Source organism: Sus scrofa, chromosome 10, assembly GCF_000003025.6.
Source record: "Sus scrofa isolate TJ Tabasco breed Duroc chromosome 10, Sscrofa11.1, whole genome shotgun sequence".
Classification (NCBI taxonomy): domain Eukaryota; kingdom Metazoa; phylum Chordata; class Mammalia; order Artiodactyla; family Suidae; genus Sus; species Sus scrofa.
The window spans coordinates 47991071-48012752 of NC_010452.4; the positions used below are offsets into that span (position 1 = coordinate 47991071).

Here is a 21682-nt window from a genome sequence, read left to right on the forward strand (position 1 = left end):
AATTCATGGGAACTTCCATGTGCCAAGGGTGTGGCCCTAAAAAAAAAAAAAAAAAAAAAAAAGATTGGCAAATATATGGGTTAGACTGGTATTTATAGTTGTCTTCAGAAAGTCCACAGTATATATAGCAAAGGCCACTGCCTGAAGTATTGTGAGCAGAAAGCTTTACTGCAAACAGTTAGTTTTAGGGACATAGCTGTAAATACAGAGTTCTTTTCTTTCCTTTTTTACTTTTTTGGCTGCCCCGCGGCACATGGAGTTCCCCGGGCCAGGGATCAGATCTGATCCACAGTCGCCACCTATACAGCAGCTGCGTTGCTGGATCCTTTAACCCACTGTGCCCAGCCAGGGATCGAACCTGAGTCCCAGTGCTCCAGAGATCCCTCCACTCCTATTGTGCCACTGCAGAAACTCCCAGAGTCCTTTTCGGATTGCTCTAACCAACTGTTACTGTTGGCCAAAGTGGGCCAGTTCATTTGTGGAACAAATGGAGTGTAGTTTTAACCATAATCTGAAGACTTTGGAAGATATGTTTAGGTACCAAAATAGAAGCAAAGTACCATGTCAGGTGCCCGTTGGTGGCATCCAAGCATCCCAGTGAGCACTGGTTCCGGAATCTCTTATGCACGAACATGCCACACTTGCAGGCTGAGCGTGTGGTCACTTCCCGTTCCTCTGACTTTTTTGTGGCTCCTTGGCTAATGGTTTAAGAGTTTAAACCACCTCAGAATTTATTGGAATTTCATAAATTTGCTTCAGACATGTCTTCTATCATTCAATTTTTCTTTCCTTTTTTTTTTTTTTTTCTTTTTACAGCTGCACTCATGGCATATGGAAGTTCCCAGGCTAGGGGTCGAATCAGAGCTGCAGCTGCTGGCCTACACCACAGCCACAGCAATGCCAGATCTGGGCTGCATCTATGACCTATGCTGCAGCTTGCAGCAACGCCGGATCCTTAACCCACTGAGCAGCGCCAGGGATTGAACTTGCATCCTCACAGAGGCTATGTCAGCTTCTTAACCTGCTAAGCCACAGTGGGAACTCCTTTTTTCTTCCTTTCAGCACAGAACTGTGTACAATCAGTACTGTTTCTTGCAAGCGGCAGAGGGGAGGGGCCGGGGGGAGGGGGGAGGTCTTCCCTTGCATTGCTTCTCCTGACAAAACTTTGAGAGGTAGGTTGAGTTTTCTCTTTATACTTGGGAATCAAGAGGCTCCATGAGGTTAGGTCACTCCCCACATCAGGACTCCACCAAGGTCGGTCTGACTCCACAGTCCACACTCATAATAAGCCGTGTACACACAGCCTGTGGAATAACAGGCTTAGAAAACTCCCCGCCCAGGTTTCCTCTTGAGTCTTATCTGCTCCTACAGGGAGGGCTTCAGCTATGAGCACCGGCCCCAGGGGGGATACACACAGAAAAGTACTTCCGTCTGGGCCGTCAGTCCCATGTGCTCGATTGCCCTGTCATCAGCCTGTCACTGCTGGGAGGGGCGCGTCCCCGGTCTAACCTGTATGACCTGGTTGTCTTTCCAGTCCAAAATCCATGCTGCCCGCAGCCTGAGCGAAATCGCCATTGACCTGACGGAGACGGGGACGCTGAAGACGTCCAAGCTGGCCAACATGGGCAGCAAGGGCAAGATCATCAGTGGCAGCAGCGGCAGCCTCCTCTCGTCAGGTGAGCAGGGCCTCTGAGTCCCAGCAGGCGCCCCTGAAGCACGGCTTCAACCCAGGGGGTGGGGGAGCTCCGAGGAAAGTGGGGGTCCAGGCAGCAGCTGAGATGGCTGGGCGGGCCCGCCGGGAGCCAGCTCTGGTTTCCAGACCAAGGTTTTCGGCCACATGAGCATCAGAGAAAACTACCGAGGTGGGGGTGGGGAGAGGAGCAGCCGCAGGGCCACGCAGCACAGCGGGGAGATGATGTTGGCCCCTTTGTCTCTTCTGGCAGCCTCTAGAGCCTTCCAAGGGCTGATGGGTGACTGGCAGAAATGTCAGCTCCAAGGACAGAAGGTGGAGGGTTCTCCTGTGTCACTCTGGGGTCTAAAAGTCAGGGTCGCCGTGCCGAGCAACCTACATTCTGTTCCCAAGTGGAACTTCTCAAGGCTTTCCAAAGTACTGAATGCCTGTGATCCTTTGGGAAGGAAAGACTTGCTGTCACAGAATGGTGACTGGTGCCTTTTGAAAGGCGGAGTCAGACGATCTGATCGCCGATCTGATCACGTCTGCAGGGCCCTGGGCGAGTCATTCCTCCTGAGACTTTGGGAGGGGCAGAAATGCCCTGAGGCTTCAGGACTGGCTGCTGTCACTAAAAGGGGTGCTATTCCCTGGAGTGACCGGAAGGGGAGCTGTTGGAGTTGGGCGGCGGGGGGTTGGGGGGGGGATCACTGTCGGAAATGTTTGGAAAGTACGATGCAGGCCACGTGGTCAAGGCTTTGATGGCTCTTGGGGCCAGGGCACCCTTCCTTGCGTCGGAGCCGGAAAGTCAAGCAAGAAGCCTTTGCCCTGCCTCATCGTCCAGGGTCATCTCTGTAACTACATCCGGTGACTACAGACAGTAAGAAAATGAAATTAAAAAGGAAAAGGCCAGGAGGTGGGCGAAAAAGCTGACAGCTATCTGGTTAGCTTCTGGGCTGGCGGAGTCCTGTCACTGCCACGAAAACATTCAGACCTGAAGGCTGAGAGTGAGGATCTGTGTCCTTCGTGAGCTGAGAGGCAGATTTACTGAGAGGCTGATGGAGCTCAAGGCCCCTTGCGGGACAGGGAAGGTCCTGCCCCCACCTCCCACCCATGGCGGTGTGTTGTGTACAATCTGCAAACGTAATACACTGTGTGTTCTTTTTCTTAAATGGAGCCACCATAATTATGTAAGTTTCAAGCCCCACAAAGTTGAGTCTGCCTCTGCCGGGTCACCATAAGGTTCACCATAAACCCCTTCCTATCTTGGATTCTTAAAAATTTTTTCATCAGTGCAATGGGCTGAGGAATCATTGTCTCCGAGGCTCAGAGATTTCCAGTGAAGACGGTGGAAACTGTATCAAAGAGAATGCCTTTCAAAGTCCAGGGTCCCTGCCTCGAATTCCAGCCACTCCTGATCCCCTCTGAATGGCCAGGGCAGAGCCAACCCCTGAGATTGTCCCCAAGACACTCCTACAACCACCGCGCCCTCCCACCCCCACCCCTGCTGCCCCTGGTTAAAACCTAGAGTCTCAGATTTGGGCCTGAGTTTATCTACCCACTGTCCTCCTTATCCAGCCACAGATGACCTTCAGCCTCAGTGGAGGGGGTGCCTCCCTGTGGTGGCTTCATATCCACTTGGAAATATGAGTGCTTTCTCAGTGTGGCATGTTATAGCCAGAAGAATGGATTTTTCCAGCTCAGTGGCTCCCTGACCCCCAGTGCAGCAGAATCTCTCTAGAGGGTCCATTCAAACTCAAATAGCCAGGCGTCTGATCTGTTAGGTCTGAGATGAGCCTGGGAATCTGCTTTTTTTTTTGGTCTCTTTAGGGCCATTCCAGTGGCATAGGGAAGTTCCTGTGCTAGGGGTCAAATCGGAGCTGTAGCCGCCTATGCCACAGCAACGTGGGATCCAAGCTGCGTCTGCAGCCTACACAGCAGCTCACAGCAATGCCAGATCCTTAGCCCACTGAGCAAGGCTGGGGATCGAACCTGCAGCCTCATGGATGTTAGATTCATTTCCTCTGAGCCATGATGGGAACTCCAAGGTTCTCCCCACTTTAAACCAGTGGCCTGGTCCATCTATCCAGGCCCTTTGTCCCTGACAGCCTCCAGGGGTACAAACCTAACAGCAAGTACAGAGGAGGTGTGGTAAGCAGGAGTTCCAAGCTTCTGACATGCCAGTAACTTCACTAGACTGTCAGACATGAGATCCAGGGAGTTCCCACTGTAGCACAGCAGGTTAAGGATCCAGCCTTATCTTTGAGGCGGTGCAGGTTAAAGATCCAGTGTTATGGCAGCTGCAGCTCTGATTCCATCCCTGGCCCGAAACTTCCATATGCGGCGGAAAAAGAAAAAAAAATGAGAGAGATCCAGGCATCTTTAAGGCTGCTAGCACTTCCTCTTTGTCACTGCCATCAGCTCGACATTAATCATCAATCCTATGGGTTAGAAGAGAAATCAAAAGAAAACTTTCCTGCTGAATCCACTCTCACAGCTAATATAAGCATCTTTATCCCAGGATATTAATGCAGTTTTTGCTTTTTTTTTTTTAATATGCTTTAGTGGTAAGGACCCCAGGCACAGCTGTTTGGGTGCTGACAGAGGCAGCCGAGGCCTCTTGCCCTCCCTGCTTATGCAGTGGCTCTGTGTGCAGCCCTGAGGCCCTCAGCCCTTTTCCTGCCAGCCCTCTGCTGCACAGCTAAGCAAGAGGAGAGCTGGGTGGAGGAGCAGGTGGGAGGCATGTGTGAGCCCTGCCTGTGACCAGGTCAGGGAGCACGTCAAACTGAGCCCAGTTTGGATCAGGTTGGATCCTGAAGAACAGCAGATGCCAAGCTGAGGCTCCACAGGGAGGCTTCTCTCCCCCGACTTGGGAAAGGCCGAGGGGCAGTGGAGGGAAGGACCATGCATGGAAAGGGTTTCCTCAGTCAACGCGGGAACTCCTAGGCCCTGTGTGTGGATCTGGTCATTGCTCCCCCCAGGGCTGTGGTGGCTGCCCGTCTGACTTCTTTATTTTTTCCATTTTTGGCTGCCCCTTGGCTTATGGAATTCCAGGGGTGGCCAGGAATCCGAGCCATAATTGCCCACAAAACTGCAGCTGCAACGCAGGATCCTTCCCCCGCTGTGCCAGGCCCGGGGATCAATCCTGTGCCCCAGCGCTCCCAAGATGCTGCTGATGCCGTTGCGCCACAGCGGGAGCCTCCTGTCTAGCATCTCCTGTGCAGGAGAAAAAACGTTCACTGGGCAGGGCCTTGCAGTCCCACCTGAAGGGACATGGGAAAATCTGGACCAGCCTCCCACTGTGCTTTTCATCCTGTGCACCCTGGCCCCCCCTCCCCGACTGCAAGTCCAAGAGGCTTTTCAGTGATGCACAACCACAGAATAAGACAGGGCCCTGATTTAAACCCTCTAACTAGGACACTTCCCAGACCCTAGGGCCCTCGCCTTCCGTTCAGGAATTAGGGTCCAAATAACCCAGCCGATTTGGTCACCAATTTTTTTCTCCCTCCTCTCCTGCCTCGTGCTAAAAAAAGAAAGATGGTGTCCAATAAATATGCCTGAAAAGCATTTTGAGAAACACGACATCACTGGAAAATCCTTTTGCCTACGTCTAGCCCAGGGCCGAAGACCCAGGAGGTGCTCAGGACACAATATTAAATTTTTAAATTTTTTTACATTATATACCCACGATTCATTTCTTCCATAACTAGAAAGTTGTAGCTTTTGACTCCCTTCACCTTTTGGCCCACCGTCACCCTTTGCCTCGGACAGCTGCCCAGATGTTCTCTTTACTCTGAGTCTAGGGTTTTCGGGTTTTGTTTGTTTTTAGAGTCTACATATCAGTGAGATTGTATGGCATTTATCTTTCTCGGTCTGGCTTGCTTCCCTCAGCACAGTGCCCTCAGAGTCCATGTATGTTGTCACAAAAGGCAGGATGCCGTGTTTTTTGTTGTTATGGCTGAATAATCGTGTGTACATGTGATGTGTATCGTGTAGTCACCACTTCTATGCCCGTTCATCTGCAGGTGGACACTTAGGTTGCTTCCATGTCTCAGCTATTGTGAATAACACTGCCGTGAACAGGGGCACGTAGATATCTTTTCAAGGTCGTGTTTCATTTCTTCAGATAAATACCCAGAAGTGAAACTGCTGGATCCTAGGGTAGTTCTGTATTTTAGTTTTTGGAGGAACCGCCCGCTGTTTTCTACAGCGGCTGCCCCAATCTGCGTTCCCACCAGTAGGGTCGAGGGTTTGCTTTTCTTCACCTCCTTGCCAGCACTTGTTGTTCTTGCTTTTTTATGGTAGCCATTCTAACAGGTGCGAGATGTATCTCCTGAGTTTGATTTGCATTTCCCTGATGATAATAATGGTGAGCATCTTTTCAGGTACCTGGTGGCCATCTGTATGTCCTCTGCAGAAAATGTTCAGATCCTCTGCCCATTTTTTTAAACTGGATTGTTTAGTTTATTTTTTTAATTGGATTGTTTGGTTTAACTGAGTTGTATGCGCTCTTTATCAATTTTGGCCATTAGCTCTTTATCAGGTACGTAATTTACAAATATTTTCTCCCATTGAGTAAGTGGCCTTTTCTTTTTGTTGATGGTTTCCTTTGCAGAAGCTTTTTAGTTGGAGACAGTTCCACTTGTTTACTGTTATTTTTGTTGCCTCTGCTTTTGTAAATTCAAAATTTCATCACCAAGACTCATCTCAGTGATACACAGTTATTGAAGTTAAATTTTGGGGTTTTTTTTTTTCTGTTTTTATAATGATTTTTATTTTTTCCATTATAGCTGATGTACAGTGTTCTGTCAGTGTTCTACTGTATAGCAAGGTGACCCAGTCACATATACACGTATACATTCTTTTTTCTCACATGATCATGCTCCATCACAAGTGACCAGACATAGTGCCCAGTGTTTGAAATTAAATTTTGAGGAAAGCAGTTAGGAATCCTGCCTGGGCTGCATTTTTAAGAACCTTCTATGTTCCTGGATGTATGGTATCTTGATCCTTGCCAAGATCTCTCATATACCTGTTACCTTCATTTTCCCTCAAATTGTATTGTATGGCTTTTGTCATGATAGTATCAGACCTTCCAAGGCTAATCTTTTCAGGCCAAGCTTCTACCACAAATAGCATCCATACTCATTATCTTTCATTCATCCTTCCACCCGTGTCTGTACCCAGGTTGTGGTGTCATTGAGTAGAACTGTAATATTTCTACAGTACATTTTTTTTTCCAGCTCCTGAACTTTGCTAGGGACTATACACTTTGCATTTAAAAAATTATAGCTTCTGGGGTTCCTGTCGTGGTGCAGTGGGAACGAATCCAACTAGGAACTATGAGGTTGTAGGTTCGATCCCTGACCTCACTGGGTGGGTTAAGGATCTGGTGTTGCTGTGAGCTGTGGTGTAGGTCACAGACGTGGCTCAGATCTGGCATTGCTGTGGCTGTGGTGTAGGCTGGCAGCTGTCGCTCCAGTTAGACCCCTCGCCTGGGAACTTCCATAGGCCGAGGGTATGGCCCTAAGAAGAAAAAAAAAAATTATAGCTTCTCTCATCAAAGAGTTGGCATATTATTTATTGACGTAAAATGGAGATAAAATATGTCCAACCATTAACAGCTTTGAAGGTGACTTTCCTCTTTGACAAGCGCACATCATTAGCAAGTCCTGGGCTTCGGGAATTTTAAAGGTACCTGAGGTCCCAGATGCTAAAGAAGGAAGAAATGTCATTGATGTCGATAAATTTAAAAGCATTATATTAATCTTTACCTACAGCCTCAGTTCTGAGGATTCTAGCGACTGAATTTTCTTTTCTCTTTGATGTCAACACCTTTGCATTTAAGTAACCTTAAAGTTAGTCCATTGCTTAGGCTCTTAAATCAGTATATTCCCAGTCAGATCAGATTGACCGTACAAAGAAAAAATTTCACATTTGGAAATATGTAACTTCAAAGTTAAAATAAAAGCCAGTGTAGGGAGTTCCCATTATGGCTCAGCAGGTTATGAACCCAGCTACTATCCATGAGGATGAGGGTTTGATCCCTGGCCTTGCTCAGTGGGTTAAGGATCTGGCTTTGATGTGAGCTGCAGCGTAGATGAAAGATGGCATTCCGATCTGGCTGGCACTGCTATGGCATATGCTGGCAGCTGCAGCTACAATTCATCTCCTAGCCTAGGTATGTCCATATGCTGTAGGTATGGCCCTAAAAAGAAAAAAATAAGTAAAAAATTAAAGCCAGTGCCATCTTAAAAAAAAAAGAAGTCAAAAGTCCACAGTTACTAATAGCCTAAATAAAAAAGTTCCGCAGAGTTGAAATGAATTACTGAGGCTTTGGGCCCAGACCCCCTGAATTCTCAGCTGTCCCATGTGCAACCGTAGCCCTAGTTGAGGCCCTGAGAGGTGGCGAGCCTTTTGAGCTGTGCTGGAGCAAAGGGATCAAACCCTTAGCTCCTGATCTAGGACTGGATGAGATTCAGGCCCTAGGAAGTTTATGGATCCCACATCCCAGACCCTTTGTGAAGGGGCTCTGGTGGCCAGGCTTTGAAAAGATGTAAGGATCCTTGTCCCAGAGCACATCTGCTGAGAGATGGCCCAGCCTTCCCAGGGTCCCCTGGAAGAGGGCACGTTGAGGCAGCTCAGGGCACAGCCCCCTCCTCCAAGCCCGCAGAAGCTCCCAGCCCGCCCCCCATCTTGGTCTCCTTACAGGTGATGCACCCCTGGGTCCCCAGCCAGGCTGCTAACTTGCAAGGTATGTAAGCAGGGGCCTTGTATTCACTTTGCCCGAAGAGAGCCTCCAAATTGGGGAAAGGGGGGAGGCTCAGATAGAGTGTGAGGGGACAATTGTGTAATCAAGCCATTTGGTTATGATGTTTTCAGGGGTCAGGACAAGCTTTCTAGATCCTGCTGTGGGAACTTGAAAGGGTTTATTCGTCTCTTCTTTACCAGCACCCCCCCCCCATTTCTTGAAATCTCAAAAAAGATTGGAGAGGGAGGAAAAAATGGAATAACAAAAAAAGCAACCTTGTGCATGGTCTTCCATAGCGACTCTGAAAGTGAGAGAGACAGGGTGGGGGAGTGTAGGATTATCCTAGCATTGCTTCTGGAATGTGCCATCCCACAACAGTTCTGATTTCAGTGGGAGAGTAGGGACTCAGGGAGATAGATTCCCCCCCCCCCCAGTCTATTTGAAGAAAATGGTACAAATTGGCTTAAGGAATACCCCCATGTTCTGCAGCTCCTCTTGGGTTGATGTGTTAACCACCCAAACACAAAAAAAATGTTGCCGCACATCCTTTCTTCAAGAAACAGAACAATGAGACTGATGGTGGCTCCTTGAATGGAAATACAGGGGCCGAAGCCACCCACTCTCTCCAAAACAAAACAGCCTGTTGTGTCTATAAATAGGAATGGAGCTGTGCAATTAATGACATGGCGGTTGAGTCATCTTCGTTGTGAAGAGCGGGATTGCCAAGAATGTGGTGATGGATCTTTGGCTTAAAAGAAAAAAAAAAAAGCACAGAAACCTGCAGTGTGCTGTGATCCGCCAGCCCTGACCCTTTCCGCTCTGGGAAAACATGTTGTACCAGGCATAGGGCTGCCCAGCCCCGGACCCGTCTCCATGCATGAGTCAGCTCTTCACACGGTCCCCTTCTCTGACCGCGAGCACTTCCTGCCATTGTTGGGAAGTTTATTAATAACTAATGTAACAATGAGGGTGCCAGCTCTCAGGCCAGAGAGCTGATCTGATAGGCGTCTGCCAGCTTGACGGCCAGGGTTATATTCAGCTCGAAATACACAGCCTGAAGTTGGTAGTCATCACATGATGTCTGGGGACTTTTTGCTTCTTCTTTTCGTCTTCAGCCTTTCTCTTTGGCTGTCGCTCTATCTCTTCCCTATATTTCTCTCCAGCCTTCGAAAGTTCTGTCTGTCCCCTCTCCTCTCAAGTCACGTGATGGACAGGAGTCCAGGGCCCTGTCAAGGGTTTGGTCATCGGCTTAGCGCTCTGCAGGTGGGCTCAGCGCGCAGCCCCACCAGGAGGCTGGCCCTCTGCAGGGTGTGTTTATACTGGACTGTGCATTCAGCCGAGGCTGCAAAATCTCTTTTGGTGGAATGGATGTTTCTGGCTATGCAGATGTTTCAACGGGCCTGAGTCGAAATTGTGCGCAGAAGGTAGCAGGCTTGTCCCTTTGCGCTTTCACCCTGTGATAGAAACCCAGTAAAAATTTCTCACTGAAACCTAATTTATGCTGATATATTGAAACCTCCAGGTATAAAGGAATATTTGCCTGCTGAAGAATTACCAGGACAGGGAGTTCCTGTTGTGGCTCAGCGGGTTACGAACCCAACAAGTGTCCACGAGGATGCAGGTTCAATCCCTGACCTTGCTCAGTGCGTTAAGGATCCCATGTTGCTGCAAGCATCAGTGTAGGTCGCAGACATGTTTTGGATCCAGTAGACATGTTTTGGATCCAGTGTGACTGTGGCATAGGCCAGCAGTGACGGCTCTGATTTAGCTGCTAGCCTGGAAACTTCCATATGCCACAGGTGTGGCCATAAAAAGCAAAAAAAAAAAAAAAAAAAAGAATACCAGGACAGAATGATCATTTGTAACCTAAGTGAACAACTTTGAAAATAATGGGATTTAAACATTGAAAAAGAAATATTCCTATCCCCTCTCACAGGCCTTGTTCTTTTCCCATTTATTGAGGCCAGCCCTCCTAATATTGCCGTCAAATAAAAGAATCTTGGAGCCAGAAAGATAAGCTTTCTTGTTTCACGATAGAGGAAATGGAACCCCTGTGAGTTACTCCTAACACTGGTTCCAACGAGGTATTTTACCAGATGCTGCTAAATTTTTTTTTTTAATCAGTTGTTCAATTTCTCTCTGTCCCTCCCCCACTCCTTTCTCTTTTTAATTATTTTTGTGCCCTTCACCGTTTGGTAAAAGTACCCCACTGACCACTTTTTTTCTTTCTTTCTTTCTTTTTTTTTTTTTTAAGAGCTGCACCCATGGCATGTGGAGGTTCCCAGGCTAGGGGTCCAATCAGAGCTGTAGCCACCAGCCTACACCACAGCCACAGCAACACCAGATCTGAGCCGCATCTGCGACCTACACCACAGCTCACGGCAACGACAGGTCTTCAACCCACTGAGCAAGGCCAGGGATCAATCCCACAACCTCAAAGATAGTATGTCGGGTTCTTAACCCGCTGAGCCACAACAGGAACTCCCTGAACCCTTTTTTTTTTTTCCCCCTGAGGCCCAGAGACTCCCAGCTGCCATCTTTTGATGCTTGCTTTTCAAAGCGCCCCCGTTTCACTGCTCTTTTCCATGAACTGTTTGATTTTTTAAATTTTCAACCCTACTGGCAAGAGTTCCAAGCACTCACTTTTCATGTGAAAAAAAGAAAAAAATCGCATTTGATTCCGAGATGCTCTCCAGAGGTGCCCCATTTATCCCCATCTGCTATGTGGCTCTATTTCCCGTGGTCTCTGAGGACCCCGGGATTCCTCTGTAAGGAATTCTTCATTGAGGATTTGGAAGGCAAATAAATAGCTCTTGAGCATAGAGAAGGCTTTAAGACCTTTCCTTCCTATTTATTCCTGGGGTGTCTGCCAAAACTTTTCCTTTACAGCTTTTACAGATCTGCTGGGAATATGCCTTCTTCCTTTTTTTTCCTTTTTTCCCCCTCAAAGTTAAACAGACAGATTGTCATTTCCTTCCCTTTCAGGACAACAGATTTCTTTCTTCTTTGGGGGTACTGTTTGTCTGGAATTTCCCCCTGTTTTCAGGGAGGAGAGCACGCCTTTTGTCCTCTGAGATCAGCGGGCTGGTCATCCGTATTCCATCTGTGTAGAAACAGATGAGCCCCAGTTCCTGACAGCATTCTCTGCAAGAGGATGCTTTATCACATCCGGCACAGAGTAGCCCAGAGTCTTTTGAAAGATTGGAAGAGTTCCTGTTTTGGCTCAATGGGTTAAAAACCCGACTAGTATTTTTTTTTGCTTTTTTAGGGCTGCACCTGCAGCATATGGAGGTGCCCAGGCTAGGGGTCAAATTGGAGCTACAGCTTCCAGCCTACACCACAGCCACAGCAACACCAGATCCAAGCCACATCTGCAACCTAATTCACAGCTCACGGCAATGCTGGATCCTTAACCCACTGAGCGAGGGCAGGGATCAAACCTGCAACCTCATGATTCTTAGATTTGTTTCCGCTGCATCATGATGGAAACTCCCCAACTAGTATCCTTAAGGACACGAGTTCGATCCCTGACTGCCTTACTTAGTGGGTTAATAAGAGTCTGGCATTGCTATGGCTGTGGCGTAGGCCGGCAGCTACAGCTCCAATTCGACCTCTAGCCTGAGAACTTCCATATGCCCCAGGTATAGCCCTAAAAAGGAAGGAAGAAAAAAAAAAAAAAAAAAAAAAAGATGGGAGCCAGTTCTCCACCCCAGCCCTGTGTTTGTTAGCTAGAAGGGGAGCTGCTGTTGGTGTGTGCTGGCCTTTCCTGCACCCCCTGTCCCAGGGAACCAGCTGCCCACTCGGTACAGCCTGGATTGCCCCAAAGGAAACTCAGGCGGCAGAGTGCTTTTTTGCCATGTCTCCGGCAACACGAGAGCATGTTTCTCCATGGACAGCATCTGGGGGTTGACACACAAGCTTCCAGCTCCCCACTGATGGTGGCTCTGACCTTGAGTACATCCTTCCAACCCTCCTGGCTGGGTTTGGACAGGAATTGTCTTCTCTGAGGTCAGAGCTTTGTCTCTCTCTTCAGCAGCCAGGTTCTTCATGACCAATTTCTATAAAATCCTTTGAATGGGGATTGAAACACAGTCAGATAGCCTCAAACAGAAGATACTGTCGACCTGGGATCATTCAAATAGAAATTTACTGAGCAGTAACTGGGAGGGAAGGTTTTCCAGAGAACTAGTCTGCAGCCAGTCTTGCTGGCAGTGGAACAGGGAGAGACCTAGCCACCCCCAGAGAAAGAGATCACCGTCAGCCCATCAGGGTAATTGTCTAAATGGCCCCGGGCCTGGGCTCACCCCTTACATGGTAGCTGCCCCCTCTCCATTCAAGTGCATGACTTGTCTCTTCCTTCCTCCTGCTGGACAGTTTTTCATGGCTGGACCCATATCCTGTTACCTGTCTTCCCGCCCCCATCCCTCCCCCACCTGGCTCACAGAAGGTGCTTCTGAGACGTCTTCTTCATTGGCTCATCCCTTCCTCCTGGCTGCCTCTGTGTTCATCCACGCAGTACTGCAGGCAGGGCTAGGCTGGAGAGGCAGATAGGGCTGCACACCAGCCATGTTTATGACGCCAGGTCAGAGGCATGGTGTTTCCATTCTAAGATGAAACAGCCCAAACTCAGCCCTGATGGAATCCCAGCTCTGCCTCCCTCCATCCCAGCGACCTCTTCTCTGAAAATGGGAGTTAATGGTTTTGTGAGGATTAAATGAATAGCACACAGGAGATGCTCCTGTCAGGAGTTCTGTAAAGTCCCCTTCCTTCCCCTTCTTCTCCCAAGTTTCCGGCACATGTTCCTACCACCAGCCTTCCATGCTTCTGGCCTTTCCACTCTTCCTCTTTTTACATGATGAGGCTCCCGGGAATTAGGGTGCCAACTCTTAGCAAAGGCCAGGGACGCTACTGCAAACAACTGCCCACGGTCATGTTGTGCCCATTGTGTTCTGAGCTCTGTTCTAAGCATCTTGCAAGCTTGGTCTCACTTGATGCTCCCGACTGCTGAAGAAGTTCTGTTTTCATTCCCACATTATAGGGGAAGTAGCAGATTTAGAGCGGTTATGTAACACTGCCAAGTCTTCACAGCTAGTAAGTCACAGAGCTGGGACACAAGCCCAGACTCGTTAACTCTAAACTGCTAGATGGTTATGCTTCTGGCTCCGGAGGCTGCAAGACCAGCTGAGATTTCCCAAGGTGTAGTCATATCCCTCTTTCCTTTAAACATGGTGCTGCTTGGGTTTGACCAACAGTAAGCACAAAGTATTTATGTGCTACTTAGATCTTTTTAAAATATTCACATCACCCACATTTTCCCTGATTCCTGTGCCAATTCATAAAGCTTAGATGGTCCTTCTCTCCTAGCACTTGGCCACTGTCTGGTCAATCTATACATTTTGATATCTCACCCTCCTGACTCCAGAAAAGAAGTTCAGTTCATCGTGGAATTTCATTAATCCCAATCACAGCTTGGATGAAACTCTACCTTAATACTCAAGTGTACTGATATTTGCTTTGGTCTGTTGATAAGATGCTTTGGTCTGTTGATAAGATGCAGAGGGAAATCCTTAGGTGCTGGACGATAATTAGACATTTCCTTTCAATTTGAAGCAAACTGTAATAGTCACTGGGAGAAGGACCAAAGTTGAAGGAATGCTTGTCTGTTCCAGAGGCAGGAATGGTAAAGAAAAGGGGAGGAAGATGGCCTTGCATGTAAGGTTCCTTGGTAAAAATTGCAAAAAGGATTTGCTAGAGGCTAGAGGAAACTGCCTGAGTATGTTGTTTATTAAGTAGTAGTTTCCTCAAGTTTGGAGGAATGTTGGAGGTTGGTTAATTGGTCATTTTCTAGTTGGGGACACCATGGCTCTGAGAGGTTAACTACGAGAAATCTGACACCAATTCATAGCTGACGTATGTTGGAAATCTGGTTCTCTTTTATCCTTCTCTGCTCTTCTCAAAGATGGAAGATTTCCATCTTGTTAATTTCTAAGATAGCAAACGTATAACCTTGGAGTAGGGTTGCATGCAAAAAAGGCACATGTGTGTTCACATAACTAGAAATGGTTAAGTCATAGTAACCGAGAGCTTTTATACAGTTGACCAAGCCTAGGTGCCGATTGGGAATTATTTCTCTGTCTAAAATTCTTTTAGAAGTACTCAGGAATCTTTAATCTACATGACTCCTGTGGCCCTGAGGCTCTTCTGATTGTGTCTCTCCTTGGATTCGTTCTATTCTGTCACTTGAGGGGATTAATAATGAATCTCTGCCTCCTGACTTCTGGCTCTCTGTTCCACCTACCTCTTAGATGTCACATATGCCATTTGGGGGATGTCTAGAGGGCATTTGTGGAGATGGTGACATCAACATCAGAGAGCATTTGGGGCTCCTTCCTCTGATGTCCGTGAGTTTCTGTCTCTGGCTCTTACTGGCATCCTTGTCACAGGGCACTCAGCCACCTCTCCTCATGGTTGCCATATCTGCCTGGTGGCGGGTGACAGCCCCACAGGCTCTGAAAGAGAGCTTCTGTGAGAACTCAGAGCGCTTCCCCAGACAGTGCCCTTCCTTTACAGAAAGAGACATCGGGAACCTCTTTTCAAATGCAAGGTGACAAGACCCCCCCAGTACAGAACTGCCCTAGCTTGAGGAGGATGAAGTAGAGGCTCCAGAACATTGTGAACCTCATTAAGCCTGACTTACCCTCATCCACAGCCTCCCCAAAGGCATAACAGCAAACCCAGGGGCTCAAGAAACAGAATTCGAAAACAATTCCTAGACCTCCATTGCTCTTTCTAAAGACAAGCCTTGGCACCTGAGTGGTGCCTGCGTTGCAGAGAGTTCTTTTCTTTGGCAAATGCCTCCTTGATCAATGGCAAGTAAGTTGTTGCAATCATTTTCACTTTCCAACTCTACCCAGTGTGTACATGTGTGGCTGTGTACACTCATTCATGTGACATCTACTCTAGATACTGGGGGTTTACCTGTCCCAGGCCCAGTGCTAAATGCTGAATGTGCATGATCTCATTAGTTTTATTTATTTATTTTTTTATTTTTTTTATTTTTTTACTGCTGCACCTGTGGCACATGAAAGTTCCTGGGCCTGGGGTCCAATCAGAGCTACAGCTGCAGCCTGTACCATACCCATGGCAATACCAGATCCTTAACCCACTGGGTGAGGCCAGGGATCGAACCCACATCCTCACAGAGACAGTGTTGGGTCCTTAACTCACTGAGCCACAGTGGGAACTCCTGATCTCATTAGTCTTTACAGGGCACTTACCCAAGATCCCCTATCTAGTGACTAGCTTAGAGTGCCTCAAAACCAGATCCTTTTACCTTCTCACAATCCAGTTACCACGAAAATGGAGAGCTACATGTCCGGGCCAGGCCAGCTCACTCACTTTTCAAAGACTTAACTTGATACCTGGCTCCATATTCCTCATGAAGCAACTTCAGAAATAAAGACAGAGCCGGCCAGCCGTAGTGATGCCAAACATGGAGAAGGCCTCTTGAGCCATCCACTCTGTCTTCTGTGGGTTTGGTATTTAGGCTAATTATTATAAATAATAACAATTTAGGTAACACTAATGAACTCAAGACCAAAGCTTAACTAATCTCGTAAGTAGAGATCAGGTCATCCAGAAATGTGCTTTACCACCCAGAGTTTAATGTGACAATTTTTACCAGTCGTGACTTTAGTTCATTCTTGGATTTGACTTCATAAAGCATCATTTCCTATTGAGAGGTTAGGCGGGATGAGAAGGAAAACAACTTTTCACTTGGGCTAGAAATCCTCTAATCTTCTTGGACCCAATTTTCTCCAGGTCTGTTTTTTTAATATAAAGTCTGACTTCCTTCCAATATTATTTTACATTCTTATTAATTCTTCAGATGATGGAATAGAGGGTACCTCATTCAGTTTTCCTATCCTCACCTGTGGTTGGTGACTCCGACTTTGGGAATAAGATTAAGACTCAAGATGATTTAGCTGTGTTATATTAGTTGGAGGTACACTGGAGGTAGTTCAGGATGAATTAGCTCGGGGGGATTGACTTAGGGACGTAGAAACCCTGAACTGTTTGATAAAGGGGGCAGCATGTAGTAATGCCCAGCCATGTGTCACATGAGTATGATGCCATATGGATTTAGTATTTGAGAACCATGAGGTTATGGAGCCTTCGTGAGAGTGAGGCTTTTGTTTGAGTTTGCTCTTAAATTTGGAAACCTGCAGTTGAAGCGTGATGAAATCCACAAAGAGCTACAAAAATGATTAAATGTTTGTAAGTTGATTCTATAAAGGAACAACTTACAGGAGTTCCCATTGTGGATTAGGGGGTTAAGAACCCAACATAGTGTCTGTGGGGATGTGGGTTCAATCCCTGACCTCCATGAGTGGGTTAAGGATCTGGCGTTGCCTCATGCTGCAGCTTAGGTCGCAGAGGCAGCTCAGATCTGGCATTGCTGTGGCTGTAGCGTAGGCCTCGGCTGCAGCTCCAATTCAGCCCCCAACCCAGGAGCTTCCTTATGTCACAGGTATGGCTGTAAAAATGAACTTACAGGTACCAGACTCCTTTATCAAGATGAGCTACAACTTAACTATGGCATCCAAGTGTATGATTGACAGCATTGATTTGTTTATTTAAGCTAATATGTACTAGCTGCTGTGGAGCCATAAAGATGGTGCATTTCTGTAGTGAGGGATACTCTCTTTCAAGCTAGAATGGCATTGGAGGAGGGGAGTCCAAGTTGGAGTCAGAATGTACCTCAACTTTGAGAATTCTGGAGTATTAAAGTTGTAAGAACCTAGGTGCATGGTAGTTGAGGGAAGATGGACACTGCTGCTCAGAGCCTAAGAGAGAGTAGAATCATCATGCATTTATGGGGATGATTTGAGCATCATAGGGTTTTTTAATACAAAAGCCAAGAAGTCCATTCTTGTAATTCTGAGACGCTTTCTTTACCACTGAAACAAAACAGAATAGTGGCCTCTGAGAGTTCCAACTGGATTATTCTCAAATCTGTCATCTGTTCACTGAATTGTCCCAAAATGTTTCCTAAGGAAATGCAATTTTTCCCCTCCCTCCAGCAAATCCCACTTGAGTTTTATTAGGGTTGCAATGATCCCTTTGTTTAGTTCCTGAAGAATGGACATCATTGCACCATCAGGCTTCCAATCTGTGATCACAGTATCTCTCTCGGTTGTTAGAGGTCTTTATTTTTTTTTTCTAACAATAAATGCTCTCTGTTAAGAGTATTCTACTTTTCACAGTAGAGATCTTATACATCTTTCCCTAGATTAATCCTAGGCATTCGATGTTGTTTGATGCTCTTACAGATGGCATGATGTGAGCCTCTTGAATGCTCACCCAGTAATGCCCATCCATTCCTATACTTCCCCTCTCCATGGGCACTAGAAGCCAAGTAATAACCAGCGTTTCCTTTTCCAAGGCATCAAGGTGCCCTGTCTTACCCATGCAGGTGGAGAAGGTATAATAGCTTCACTGCAGGAAACCTATTTCAGAATCCAAACAGTGCAGCCCAGAAATTCTTCTTCTGGTCTAACCTAAATCTCTCCCAGTTGGCATTTCAGCTTCTTTTCCTTTGTTTGGTTGATAGATTGCTTTCTGCAAAGGTTTCCTATCACGTAGTCTGCTAGTTGAATCATCAAGCAGATGCTTCTGTGCTGCATGTAAAAATATGTATAACTCTTATTAGGAAGGAGTTTGCTAGGGTACAGTACTGAGTTTTAAAAAATATACTAAAAATCTAATTTTATTTTTAAAGTATATGTGCTTAGATAAAAAGGCCAAAAGAGGAGTTCCCGCTATAGTGCAGTAAGTTAAGTATCTGACTGCAGGGGCTTGGGTCACTGCAGAGGTGCAGGTTTGATCTCCGGCCCAACACAGTGGGTTAAAGGATCCGACATTACTCAGCTGTGGCATGGGTCACAGCTGCCACTTGGATTCAGTCCCTGACCTGGGAACTTCTATGTGCTGCGGGTGTGGCCATAAAAAAATTTTTGTAAAGGACAAAAGAAAATGCATGGCAGTGGTTATCTCTGAGTGACTAGCTTATGAGTTATTTTTATACATGTCTACATTGTCAAAATTTTTATGATAAACATGCATTATCTTTGCCCTAAGCAAAAAAAAAAAAACAAAAAAAAAACCATTTTTACATGAAAAAAAAATTGAAACTATGTATTAAATTACTGCCCTAAAATTTAGTTTCCCCTTCATGGTATAAAAAAATCTGTTAAGGGAGTTCCCAGCAGGCTAGTGGTTAGGACTCAGCACTTTCACCACTGCAGCTTGGGTTCCATCCTTGGCCTGGGAACTGAGATCACACATCAAGCTGCTGCATCCCACAGACGACAAAAAAAAAAAAAAAAAAAAAAAAAAAAAAGTTAAAATTTGCCAGCAAGGAGTTCCTGTCTTGGCTGAACAGTAACAAGCCCAACTAGTATCCATGAGGATGCGGGTTCAATCCCTGGCCTCGCTCAGTGGGTTAAGGATCTGGCATTGCCATGAGATGCAGTGTAGATCGCAGCCAGGCTCAGATCCTACATTGCTGTGGCTGTGATATAGGCCAGCAGCTGCAGCTCCAACTCAACCCCTAGCCTGGGAACCTCCATATGCCAAGAGCGTGGCCCAAAAAGCCAAAAAAACAAAACAAAACTTTCCAGCGAAGTTAAAACATGTGTGCGACATATCTTAAGATAATCAAGAAAGAGAAACTTCTTTTTCAGCAGTGTACGGTTTCTTGCCAGGCTTCCCGACTAGCTACAAATGACATCAAGGGCTGCGAACCCACCCCTCATGCCTGGCCCTCCGAGCACCTGTTTCCTTCCACACCCCTGAGGTGCCTGGGCTGAATCCCACAGCCACAGCGTGGGCTCCGGGTTAGTTCCTTTATGGTCCAGATGTGTGTGCCCTTGTCAGCCAGCCTAGTAACCCCACTGTTGATTGACAGGTTCTCAGGAGTCAGATAGCTCTCAGTCGGCCAAGAAGGACATGCTGGCGGCCCTGAAATCCAGGCAGGAAGCGCTGGAGGAAACGCTCCGCCAGCGGCTGGAAGAGCTGAAGAAACTCTGCCTCCGAGAAGCGGTGAGTGGCCCTCTGTGTTGTCTGTGTCCTCATCTCTCCTCTTCACATATTTATACAAGGCAAGGGTGGGCGTCATAAAAACCCAAGAGGGAAGAAGGAGTTCCTGTTGCGGTGCAGCGGAAACAAATCCAACTAGGAACCGTGAGATTGCAGGTTCGATCCCTGACTTCACTCAGTGGGTTAAGGATCTGGCATTGCTGTGAGCCGTGGTGTAGGTTGCAGACGTGGCTCAGATTCTGTGTTGCTGTGGCTGTGTGTAGGCTGGCAGCTGCAGCTCTGATCGGACCCCTAGCCTGGGAACTTCCATATGCCGTGAGAGTGGCCATAACCCCCCCCCAAAAAAAAACACACACACACGAGAGGGAATAAGATCTCTCCTGAAACACACATGTTGACAACCCCCAGCCCCTGGGATGAGCCCCATCAGAGACATCAGCTGAGGACCTTAATGAAACACTGACAGTGGTGAAAGCAGTCTGGCAGAATCCCAAATGGGGCCCCACGAGGGGCCAAATGACAAGTCATAAGAACAGTTGTAAACAACAGTATTTGTGTGCTTCCCGTAGTTTATAAGGCCTTTCCTCATGATAGTACCCCGTTGGGTATAATGGTTTGCCACTCTTCTCCTAAGATCTTCAGCCTGAGTTTATCACTGTGGTGGCTTTTGTCTCTCTTGAGTGTATTTTATATTTATCTTTGGAAAGCATATTGAGAAGCGTCATTGGGGATCAGTAAAGACATCAGAGGAGTTCCCATTGTGGTATAACGGGATGGCCAGCATCTCAGGAGCTCTGGGACCCAGGTTCGATCCCCAGCCTGGGACAATGAGTTAGGGATCTGGCATTGTCACAGCTGCAGCTTAGGTCATGACTATGGCTCAGATCTGATCCCTTGCCCGAGAACTCCATATGCCTCAGGATGGCCACAAAGAAAAAAAAAAGGAAATCAGGATTTCACTTGTTGTACCATCCCCTTTGCAACTCATGACCTGGTGTATCTTTCACTTTTTTTTTTTTTAAATGAACCTTCAGTGTGATGATCTAAAAAAAATCTTTTATTTGATGCAAAGCAATGCTTCCGCAAGCATACATACACCATACACCAGAGTCGTGTCTCATTGGGATTTACAGGCCGTGGCAGGGCATTGTCTCTATTTATTTGAATGTCCATTTCCACCACCTCTGCTTATTCTATAACACTTTGTTATGTATTTGAAGACTTGCTTTTTTTTTTTTTTCTGTTTGTTTGTTTTTTTTTAATGGCTGTACCACGGCATATGGAAGTTCCCAGGTCAGGGATTGAATCTAAGCCGCAGCTGCAGCAACACCAGGTGCTTAACCCACTGTGCCAGGTCAGGGATCGAACCGAGCCTCCACAGCAACCAGAGCTTCTGCAGTTGGATTCTTAACCCACTGCAGCACAGTGGGAACTCTAAGACTTGGTGGTTGTTTTTTTTTTCAATGCCACTCTCGTTACTGCGCACATGTGTATATGCACACACGTGTGCATGTGCTCGCGCACAGACATGCTGGGGTGGGAGCCCTCCAGAGAGATTGTCCTGCGTCTAACATTACAAGGAGCTCTCTTGATCACCAGTGCAGAAAAGGGAGGGTAAAGAGGTTCCCAGACTACATCGAAGAGCCCTGCTCCCCCCCACCCCCCCATGCCTTCCCCCAGGAAGAATGAAACAAGGGGCCGCAGCGTGAGATCACGTTACAGTTCAACTTGGCTTAATTACACTCTGGATTGATTTAAACTGGAGCCGGCTCAAAGCAGACCCATATGAGGGCAAATCCATTGCAAATCTTAGGAAAGCAAACTGGCCGGGCTGGGGGAATTGTGCTCTGTGATACTGTTAATATTAGCCATCTTTTTATGAAGAATATGCTGGAAGGATTGAACAAACACGGGTTTAAGTCTGTGCATTTAATCATTTGTAAAGCCTTGTTTTATATTCCATAAAGGCACCATCCCTAAAACCAGCAGGGAATCCGCCTCCCTAAATTGACACAACATGTCCAGGCAAGGTTCACCTGTCTGTTAAAGGTCTCCGTGTCTCCCTTAAAAATCAGAGCAAGATAAGGAAAACAGAGCTCCCGGTTTTCATAACGTCGACACCAGAAAACAGGACTTGAGTGGCAGAAATAGCCTCGCAAGAA

General features: G+C 47.0%; 1 protein-coding gene across 15 annotated transcripts in view; it reads left to right on the forward strand.

Annotated features, from left to right (window-relative positions):
* FRMD4A (FERM domain containing 4A) overlaps positions 1–21682 on the forward strand; it is a 664082-nt gene that overhangs the window by 606204 nt on the left and 36196 nt on the right. For all 15 annotated transcript variants that reach the window (XM_021064221.1, XM_021064222.1, XM_021064223.1 and 12 more), the window contains 2 exons: positions 1535–1676; positions 19390–19523. In XM_021064221.1, the coding sequence (XP_020919880.1) occupies positions 1535–1676; positions 19390–19523 (276 nt within the window). The remainder of the gene's footprint in view (positions 1–1534; positions 1677–19389; positions 19524–21682) is intronic.